Raw genomic sequence first — 11,481 nt, 5'->3', positions numbered from 1 at the left:
TATTATCTTATTTTGTTATTCTGGCTTTCCGGCAACAACAGACAGACAACCTTGTTTGTCTCTTTTCTCTCTCCTTTCTTCCCTCCTTTCTCTCGCTCTTCTGGTTTCAAGCAAGCAGCAACGACCAGTGAAGCTCATCTCCTGGCCAGAGCAAACAAAACCAAAGCCACATTCCCCGAGCTCAATTTGCTGTTACGTCTCAGCTCTGTGAATTGGGACTTTTCAAGCTTGAAGTCTGGAGAAGCTGGGTGGCTGCTGGCTGCTAATCGGCTCACACCACTTTGTGTGTGTGTGAACCCTTGGAATTACTCGCACTGTGTCCAAAAGGTTAAAAAAAACACACATGCGTACTTCAAGCTCTTCATTTGTTTCATGGTCATCATTTGGTTGCAGTTAGCAGATGATTTTTTTTAAAGGATGAAATGTGTCACATTATTGCACATTGTGTCCTGTAGGGAACTGTACTGAACAGAACAGAGTATGAAGGCTAGAGCCTCCTCAGCACCACACGTGTCTGCTGTCCATCTCTCTGCATTGTATTGCTAATATGTCTGAACATCAGGTTTATGGTGATGATGTTATTGACCATTAATAGTTGGGCTTGATGGTGATGGGTGGTTGTCGATATTCTCCAGATTTTATGTGATACTAGATTGCATTAATTGTGAGCATATTAAGTAGTTTGTTTTTGTTTCTTTTTTAGTATTAACAATTACTTCTTTTTATGTATTATATATTTTTAAAGGGGAGGTGTTTTAGATACTTGTGGCAGGAAGGATTATTTAGGCTATAAAATAGAAGTTACATTTCAGTGCATTCAATATAAAACTGTGATTTGTATAAGCTGTTATTTTACATATTTTTTCCACTAACTACTGTGGGCATTAAAGTTAATGCCTAATATATTGTACAAAGCATAAATACAAAGCACTAACCTTTATTTTCTTATCGTTTCTGTCTGTCGTCTCTGTAGGAACCATCGTGCGGAGGAAGTAGTTTCCCACACGGACGTATTTCACAGAAAGCCCCCAGGTGTCATCATACGATGCTAGTTATTAGCTTCTTTTACACAAGCTCCGCTAAAGAATTTAACAAATAATTTTACTACTGTAACCGTCGCTTTTCTGAGTGGGTGTTTGCTTTTCCAAAGGACGTGCCCGGCGGTTTGTGAGCTGTCTTTTAAGCAGCGGTATCGTTTGCTGCTCTGTGCTTATCGTTAGCAAAGTGCTAACAACAGTGACAGCAACCAACTTAACGTTCATGCGTGTACCGTTGCTGACATTTCAATTGGCAGCGGATCAACAGGGATAACTGAGAGGTACATTTAAACTATTTTTCAACCCTTGAGCGACTCAGCTAGACCATGTTACCTTGTTAGTCCCATGTTGTCGATTTTCGTTGGAAGCATGCCTCGACCATATGCTGGTGTACCGCTTGTTGTATGAGATAACTGTCAGCCATAGTTGGTGTTCACTACCTGTCTAATTTTGACATAATGTAGAAAGGAATGCTAAATGGCTCGATGATTTATGTGCCATAAAGGCATGGTGTGTATCTGGACATCTCACATGTTCAATGCTGTAATTTATACAAAACATACAATATAACTTATATTAATACATTGTTTTATAATGTATGACAACACCTTGTTAAAAATTGGTACAGCCATAATCTAGAAACTAAATGACATAATTGGAGGTTTCACTTATTGGCAATATTTGTATTTATTGATTGATAGTCTTCAATTCAATATAGAGGAAAACCATTACAATAAAAGGAAGGTATTTAGTTCATTGTCAACAGGTGTGTGAATCAGGTACTTTTGTTCTTTTTGTTTTTATACAACACCTAACTATATACACCCATGTGCATTATATGTATATACATTAACATATATTAATCTGAGTTGTGGTAAGTTTTCATTTTATACAAATGCAGCTCTCTGTTAATCCAGCCGTTTTCTCTCTCTCTTTTAGCCTTCCCCCGCAGACATCATGGAGCTCCAGGCTGTGTTGATGGCGGCTGGAGGGGGTTCTCGTATGACTGATCTGACATACAGCACCCCAAAACCAATGCTGCCTGTTGGCAACAAGCCCCTCATGTGGTACCCACTGAATCTGCTGGAGAGGGTGGGCTTTGAAGGTAAGATGGCAAAGTTCTTCTGCTTTTACTACATCTTATACTCCTATTACTGTGCCTTGTGTGTGTGTGTGTGTGTGTGTGTGTGTGTGTGTTTATTTTCAGCATTCAACTATTTTTTTTTTATTTATTTGAATTTTTTATTTTTATTTTTTTTAATATATATATATATATATATATATAGTTTTATATTTTTTTTGCGTTCAACTAGTTAACTAGCATGATTTATTTATTTATTTTAAGAGTTTAATTAGTGTTATTTATTTATTTATTATTATTTTTATTTATTTGCAGCGCTCAACTAGTTATCTCATGCTATTTATTTATTTTTAGCGTTCAACTAGTTAACTAGTCCTATTTTCTAAATTAAATTAAATTAATTTATTTTAGTGTTTAACTAGTGCTATTTATTTATTTTAATTTAGAAATTTTCAGCGTTCAACTAGTTAACTAGCATGATGTATTTATTTATTTATTTATTTTAAGTGTTTAACTATTGCTATTTATTTATTTTTATTTATTATTTTTCAGCATTCAACTAGTTAACTAGCACGATTTATTTATTTATTTTAAGTGTTTACCTAGTGTTTTTATTTATTTTTTATATATTTTTAGCATTCAACTATTAACTAGTGCTATTTTCTAAATTAATGCTATTTATTTATTTTAAGTGTTTAACTAGTACTATTTTTTTATTTTTTTATATATTTTTACCATTCAACTAGTTAACTAGTGCTATTTATGTATTTTCTGTTTCATACTGCATACTACTATGAACTATGAACTACTATGAAAACAGTATTTAGTAGTATTTAGTAGGCAGTTCCAAATACAGAAAAAGTCTACTGTGTGTCATTATTGTGTAATGGATGCAGATCAGTATTTCAACATGATTATAAGGATAAAAGTCAGTCAGGTCTGATCCTGTTACATTTCCTTGTATGAGCTTCACATTAATTGGATGTGATGATATTGGCCTCATGTGAGCTGTTAGCCCTCCTTCCATACTGTGTGTCAGTGTTAGGGGTGGAAAGTGTTACAGGGGAGCACTGGCGTTCTTGGTTGGTTTCCACATAAAATGTAAAGAAGTAAAATCACAGCTAGTACTTCGAGTGTAACTTTATGTGGCCCACGTGGAAAACCTGGAACAAAAAGTGTGCAAACTTCATTATGACAACATTTATGTGGAAAGAGAACCTTCAGGGGGAAAAGATTATCTCCTACTCAAACACAGGCGCTATAATGGTTTTCATTTTAAACATAACTACTGTATGGGTAGAATTACTGATTTAAAAATTAAAGTAGAAACTCATATCTGTTACATTCTTACAGTTTTGTGGTGCACACACGATACATCATTGTGGCTATTAAAGTCAGAGAGCAACCAAGGAACTACCAACTATAGCTTTACAGACAGTAACGTATCTGTAATGAAGGATTTATCGTTAGAGGAATGTCATATTTCCTCATGTGCTTGTCCTCTTGATGATATACTGAAATACAGCCTTCAAATTCTCTGCAGATTGAAGGTTAAGTCCGAAATGTCTGTGTTTAAAACTGTGCTGTTCATTCCACTCCTATTTTCCCCAGCTTGTCATCACATCATCAGCCATTGTCAGGTGTGCATTTCCTGTCTGGATTTACAGTCTCGGTTTTTTGCCTCTCGTGCTGCAGCTTGCAGTAGTTCCAGAAACTCTGGGCTTATAAAGGGATTTGTTGCAGTGTGCTGTTCTTGCCAGTAAACAGGGCTTTTTGTTATAAAAGCCTGTTGGTCCTCACTCGCCTAAATAAAACTAACTTTCTATACATAATCATCCTGTGTGGCCAGCAGTTTACTGTGTGCAGCCAGCTAGCCAAAGCCCTGCAATTCACTTTTACTAGGCTGACACAGCTAGAGTGAACAAATGCCCGGTAGAAAGAAACATTTTATACGACATGGCTAATTAAAGCAGACGGACTCTGCAATGTTCGAGATTCATAAAATAGTCCTGTAATGTTATTAGCAACTTTATAAAAAGTGGTGCATTGCTCTAAGGCTGAATTCAGTTTAAGGATGTATCATAGTCGGAGACGCCTTTTTTTTTTTTAGGCTGTGTTTTTTCTTTACAGAAATTGTTATCAGCTCTGTGTGAGCAAAAATACACGTTTTAGGTTTCAGGTTCTTTCTTATTTATGAAAGGATTATGGAAAAGGACAGTTATTTTAACAAGTACATAAGACTTTAGTTGGATAAATTATGTGTTTTATTGCTCCTGTAGATTTCAGTTGAGAGGTAATGCTTGTATCTTATTTGCCATAAAGGGATCATGTTCCCTTAAAAGAAACTAAAAGCAATGCAGCTTTGAGTTATATTGACACTTTTGCTGCTGTCTACCATATAAATGTCTAATTCTTATTTACTGTGACTGGTGTTTTCAGAGGTGATTGTGATCACCACTAAAGAGGTCCACAAGATGATGAGCACAGACCCTAAAATGAAGTTGGACGTGAAGATGAAACTGGACGTGGTTTGTATCCAGGAAGACGGAGACATGGGCACCGCAGACGCTCTCAGGCACATCCAGCAGAAGATCAAGGTGAGTGTTTCTGTCTGTGTAGACTCCAGAGGTGGGATGAAATATGAACTGCTTGGGGTGTCGCCAAGGGAACAACATCAATCTTCACTTTACTTTCAATTTATAATCGCCCCCAAAACATATACATCTTACCTAACTGCTTCCATTTAAATGCATCATTGTCATACAATAAAACTTAAAGAGTAAATTACAAATAAAGTAATCTATAATTAGTTAATGTACCAGATTGGACAGGGATAAATCATTGCAGATATGCAATTACATAAACCAAACTAGTCCTCTTTTATTTTACAGATCATTAACTAATAAATAATACAAAAGCCCATTTGAATTCAAATTCAATACATTTACATGCATATAACTCTGGTTCTTTTTATTATAATGACAGTGTTTCTTATCTTGCTTTCTCTAACCCTTTACTCCTGAGTTTAAAAGTGTTGCTTTGCTCATTTGACTTAATGAACCAAATAATGTGTTTCAGGCCACAGCCTCAAATCAGAATTAAAGGTTTATTACCTGGTTGTGTTTCATACTGATTAATTCACTTTGGAACCTTAATGCGAGCTTTGTTACAATGGTACACTTTAAGCTAGCCTCAGGATGAACTTTATTTTTCTTCCACTCACCTGCAACACTTGGGGAGTGCACTTATTTTATCAGGTCACTCTGACCTTACCTGTTGTGTGTGGTGAATCGACGCTCTAACACGAACCAGACTGTGGTGAGTTAATGAAAAGAGTGCCAGTTCTCCGAAAGGTTGAAGCTTTCCAGTGTTGTTATTTGATGGTTGTTGACTCATTACAGCCTTAATGAGAGCAAGATAAAGTGGTTTATAAAGAATGCAGTGTTGCTCAACATTCATAACACATTTACAAATACCAATAGCCAGTGTTCTGTAATGCGAGGGCTGTTTTCTTTAATTATTCTTGTAAAGAAACAACATAGAGAGTTTGGAGGGAGAGTATGAAGATGATAAAAACTGAGGGGGAGGTTCAGGTGGGCGTTGTGTCACTGCTGGGTGACCACTGATCCGTGCCTCTCCCTCCCCTGAATGGTCAAGGCTGCTGCGGTGCCTCATTTCACCATTTTAAAATACACACAAACATGCACATGCGCACACATTAACACGCTCTGCCATGGTATCCATGACCCCCAACCCCAATTTCCAGACCCCCTCTGTATCCTGCCCACTGATCCCTCCATCCCTCCCTTCATCCCGTTCTGTCTAAACAGATGAGGTCATGGTTAGGACTGAAGCTCCCCGTGCTGCCAGTTTAGCCGCTGCACCATTTATTCTCATCCTGCACATCTGTGCAACATTTGTGTTTGGGTATGTCGGGGTACATGTCGTCCCTGTGTGTGTGCCATGGTTCTGACTGACCCCCTGAGACCATGAAGACATGTTTGTATAAGGGTTTGTGCAATTTAGGACTGTTGATGTATTTCCAAAACCGCCGCTCATGTTTAATGTTTGATTATCAGTGATTGCAAAGGGTGGGGTTAGGTTTGTTCAGTTTATAGAGATCTGCACTTACGAGGATAATTACTGCCTCATCTGTGGTTTCTTTACAATCTTTTAGGGGTGCGGGAAAACATGGATATACTTAAGAGTCACTTTTATTATCTTCTATGATTCTAAATGAATTTATAGATACCAAAAAATAGAAACAGGCTGTTTTACACAATCTATATCTGACCGAAAGGCTGGCAAAGAAAGCAGAGAGTAGTGTTTTTATATATATAAAAAAAAAGTAACAATTTCAAATATTTAAGCTATCAAAGATTTCAATATTTCTGCTCTTGAGCGCCACCCACTGGCAATAATAATTACTAGGGCACACTTCCCAATTTACGTCTACGGCGGTGCTCCCTTTGTCATGGTTCTAACTCTTGATTTTCCTCGCTTTCCTTTCTTAGACTGTTTGCCTTCATCTGTGCGTAAATTTTTTTTCTTTTTCTTTGGATTTTCACTAATTTTTGAAGTTGTATCTGTAGTCATCGATCTTTTCTTTGTTTGTTCAGCCATAGTAGATTACTGTTTACTTGCAATGCTTTCAGAGACCGGAAAAGCAGCCGCTTAGCTCCGCCTACCCTCTCTGGCAGACCAACCACTGCTGGGTGATGGAAAACGCGTCACTAACTGGGCGCTGCTTGTGATTTTTTCCACGAATGTCGCCACAGACACCCAGTCTGTAAGAATACTATATACTGCAAATGCTAAAGGCTTTCATCAGTGGGCCATAGGCTCAATCACCATTGTGTTACCTCATTCAGTAATAGATAGTGACTTAACAGACATTTATTTACATGAAAAAGTTCGAGATTGTTACTTTAAAGGGATTGTTGTGATGTTTTGAAGTGGGGTTGTATGAGGTACTCATCAATAGTAAGTGTACTACGTACAGTAGATATCAGTCAGCACGACCCCTGTTAGGAGAAGCCGGTGGGAGTTCCTACACAGAAGCTAAGCACCGCTGCAGACGGGGTCACAAGTACCATGTGCTTTAGCCACTTCATACATATCCTACATATATCCTTCATACATGTCCTACATATAAACAAACATTTCAGTTTAAGTGTACGCTGTATTTTAGTTTTTTTGTCACTGCTTCACATCGACGTTTGACTCTCCATCTTTCATGTCTCACTCTGCACAGCGGCCCTGTATACCTACACATGCAGCGCACGGTATCACAACAGCTGTTTGGGTCAGCGGTTTGTAGAAGAGACAACAAATAAAAGAAAATACAATATTATGGAAACGATGGAGCGCCATTCAGGGTGGGGACAAGAGGTGGTTGCGTCTTACGCGTGCCGTTAAGTGTATGATGCCGTATGTCAGCTGTTTGTGTCAGAAAGTGCCGCAAGTAGCACAGACTGAAATCAAACTTAAGATATCACCGATGGTCAAACAAAAAGTGTCTTCTGCTGAGTGATAATGGCGTTAGATAGCCGTGGCTAGCTCAGTTGAATGTAAACCCCAACACACACAACACTGAGACAGCTCCATGTCCACCTCGATCATTTTTATGCAAAACCAAGGCTGAGTAATCCGGCTAGATTCTTACTAAAGATCAGTACTGTACGCAACCGTCAGGGAAGCTAGCGCTAAACAAATACATGAATGAAATAACTCACCAAACAAGCACAGAAGTTTTCCCCTGTCTCACTGTCGGCCAGTCTCATCTGTAAAAGTACCTCCTCTGTGTTCTCTGGTTCATAAAGGCATCCTCTTATCTCCATCGTGAAGAGCAAGCAAGAGTCCAGCTGCTGGCTGTTATCTACTGTATGTAGTGCACTTACTATTGATAAGTACCTCCTACAACCCTACTTAAAAAATCCGAACTATCCCTTTAAAATAACTGCAGGCAATTTCTTAAGTTGTCTTCATACACATGCCCTTTGTCTTCAAACATTTTGTCATACAAAGCTTGCAGGTAAAACTTGTAGAATCTGAATCGCATCAAGGTCAACGATTGTTTTTGACTCACATTCTGATTAAAAGAAATCATCTAAAAATTCCCAAAACAACCCACAAAAACTGTTTCATGTTCCAGACCCGTCTCTGTTAGGAGCACACCACATCAAACGTACATTTGAAGACATAAGTGTCCTGCCAGTGAAGCTCATTACATTCTTCACAGTGAAATCTGTCGGCTTTGCTTTTGAAAGCAGATTTATCAGAGACTTTAAACGCCGAATTTGTTGTGACAAGTGAGTTTAATGTTTTTTTCCTCTGGCATTTGAATGCGTCTGTGCAGATTCTTTTATCCTCTCTGCTCGAGAGTTTTTTTTAATAGATGCGTAGTAAAGCCACACACACGCATAGACACACACACTTACACGGGACTAGCTCCAGCATGCTCCCATTGAGAATAGTCGGGTCCCTAATCCTTTGAGCAGCCAGCTAGATTAGAGGCATTGAGTTACACACATTCACCCACAGGAGGGTGATGAGTGAAGAACTGTAACCGAGGCCTGCCAAGTCCCAGCGCAGAGATCACTCAAACTGTCAAAGTGAAGCATGAGTACAGTATAGACACACACTCACTCATCTCCTCACACAAACACCCTCCCATGAGGGGATTTGGTGTAACCTATCAAACAAAATAGTTACAGGAACCGGCGTTCACTCTGTGTGAGCACAGTGGGTCATTCCTCTTCATTATTGAAAAGAGAGATTACAGGCAGCATACTTTATTTTGTTCCCTCTTCAAACAAGTGAAGTTACACAAAAGTGGAGGGATATGCTCTTTCACAATAAGCCAAACTAGTGAAAGCTCTACTTAACATGCACTCTTCGCTTTGTATGCTGAAAGCCGCTCTGACGTCTTTATTATCTCTCAGGCTTCATCACCTGGATGAAAGAGTGCATGCAGGCTAAAAGAAATATATATATGTACGTTGGAGTTTGTGATTCAAAGCTCCACCTTTTGTCTACATGTGTTAGTCAGCCTGTAAGACTCGGGACAAAAGGTGACGAGAGAGAAGAGTGAGAGATGAGGTGAAGCTTTTCTTTCCACCTCCAACATTTTCCACCTTTTTCTCCCTCATGTGACCCGGCACTATTTTAGATATCATATTCTAAGGAAGGTAATATTAAGCACATTTTGATCACAGTTCATTTTGATAGTCGCCCATATTGTTATTAGACCAAAGTGATCATCAAAATTACTTTTCTTTCTACATTTGAAAGGAGGTGATTATTAAAATGCAGATACTAAGATATTAAAATGGATTTGTTTGGCATCAGCTCAGGACATGAAAAATTAACACATGATATGTCCATAAATACACCCCGGAAATCCACGTCACTTTAATACGACATACCAACAGAGAATTTAGAGGTTTCTCACGAGTTCAGAATCTTTTCTAATATATGGCCGTTTCATTTGGTTATTCCTCCTCTTTGCAGTTTTGCACTCAATAAGAGTGGCCAATGAGAGCTTGTAGATGTCAATAGAAATCACCTAGAATATATTTCAACTGCACAAACCGTCTTTCTGAATTTATGATGTGAATTTCCCAAAATTCCATTTAGGCTTGGTTTGTCAGATGTTCAAGTTTTAATTGTTCTTTTTATTTTGTGTCTGAATTTTCGTATGAAATAGTAGCACAAGATTTTTTGCTAAACTCAAATTGTAAAGTCCGAGTGATTATTTTGCCATGGATTTATATAGGGGATAGGTTAGCATCTAGCCAGTACAAGGCGGTTTTATTACGTCTCTGTTACGCTGCTCGTCTGCAATGTAAAACCACAGACTGTATAAAAAGATGGAAGACATGACGGCTCCCTAAAATGAAGTGAAACCCTCTCTATCGCCCCCTGCTGACTGGCTGCAGTATAGGTCATAAAGCCCGCCTCCTCCATGTTAACAGATGGGACATGAGTCAAACTATAAAATCAAAATACACACCAAATAAATGTTTCTCAAACATGGTTTCTGTCATTATAGTTAGTTCTTATCATGCTGATTTATGTCCAAGTGTTCATTTTTCTGACAAGTTTATTTTTAATTAGTTATTTGATGCTGTAAAAAGGATGAGTGACAGCTCTGTTGTTCTGGATTAGCAGAGTAGAGGAGGAACGGTGAGAGGAGACGTAACTAAACAATCACTACAGTCATTGAAGTTTACATATCTGTGAACGTCAGCTTCAGACCAACACAAGAAGCTGTTCCTTCCTTGCTGTTTTTTTGGTTATTTAAGTGTGCGTTTTGGTTAGCGGAAGTGGCTACGGCCGTTCCACCCGCAGATCTCTACTGCGCAGCTCTGGCTCCAAATGACATCACCATCGCAAGATGACAGCGCCTATCGCGGGGGCTATTTTGGCATCAATTTTGTACAATGGGAGCAGATGGAGACGTGTCGTCCATCTGTATTTACAGCCACTGTGTAAAAGGCACAGAAGGCGTAATGGTTGGGCGAAGTTGCGCCACCTCTGAGCCGGCATCGGAAGTAGTAACAGAGGCGAAACACCATCAGTGTAAACTGCGGAGCTGGCAGGGTGGAACAGCGCTGCGTGTGTGTGTATATGTGAAGCACGCGCTGTTTGGTCACACCTTGTGCATTTTTTGCCTTTTCGCAACGCCAGAATGCTGCATAAAAACACTCACAGGGGCGGCTTTATGCTTGGTGCAGTGTAAAATGACAAAGGTAGCATATTGGCAGAGCTTCGTTACAGCGCTGTGGCTGAATTGCAGTGTAAAAAGGGTTAGCTACTGTTCCTCGCCTTTAAAGACCAAACAACCGAAAGAATTGACAAGGACACCTCTGAAAGCGGCAAAAACAACTCTTTCTGTTGATTCACAGTGAGATTATAAGTACTTAGAAGTCATTTTGTTTCTTGTTTACACCAAAAATATTTCACAATAGATACTTAATCTTATGGTGAGCATTATTTAGGGTTACAGACAGTTCTTGCACACTTAAATAGTCCTTGGCGATAAAGGGGAGAAAACAAACTTGCTTTATTTTTATGACTATAAAAAAGCCTTCATCATTCAAGCTCATAAACAAGAAAGGCACAGTAAATACAAAGTGAAGTTTGTATGTTTTTGTAAAGTGGATCAAGATTGTGTAAGCAGTAGTTTTGGATTGATGTCAGCCAGCTCTGGGACAACTGTGTGTCCGTGTGTGTGTGTTTGTGAGCATCAGTGTGTGTGGTCCTGACCTGTCCAGAGATCCTGGCTGTTGAAAGGCTAAAGTGTCTCTGTCTCTCCAGCTGACTCCACTCTGCTGTCGCCTGAGAGTGTGTGTGTGACTG

The 11,481-nt window shown here is 38.9% G+C and overlaps 1 protein-coding gene across 1 annotated transcript in view; it reads left to right on the top strand.

Moving 5' to 3' along the window:
* The first annotated feature begins 1,020 nt into the window (after positions 1 to 1,020).
* Positions 1,021 to 11,481, top strand: part of eif2b3 (eukaryotic translation initiation factor 2B, subunit 3 gamma) — a 34,925-nt gene continuing 24,464 nt past the window's right edge. The window contains exons 1-3 of the mRNA XM_069685157.1: positions 1,021 to 1,318; positions 1,977 to 2,142; positions 4,558 to 4,715. Of these exons, the coding sequence (XP_069541258.1) occupies positions 1,995 to 2,142; positions 4,558 to 4,715 (306 nt within the window). The 5' untranslated portion in view covers positions 1,021 to 1,318; positions 1,977 to 1,994. The remainder of the gene's footprint in view (positions 1,319 to 1,976; positions 2,143 to 4,557; positions 4,716 to 11,481) is intronic.

The sequence above is a fragment of the Semicossyphus pulcher genome, unplaced genomic scaffold, assembly GCF_022749685.1.
Source record: "Semicossyphus pulcher isolate SPU_LCO1_2020_fin unplaced genomic scaffold, fSemPul1.0.p SCAF_7, whole genome shotgun sequence".
NCBI lineage: Eukaryota > Metazoa > Chordata > Actinopteri > Labriformes > Labridae > Semicossyphus > Semicossyphus pulcher.
Note: the sequence above shows the minus strand (reverse complement) of the source record. Positions and strands in the feature narration are given on the sequence as shown.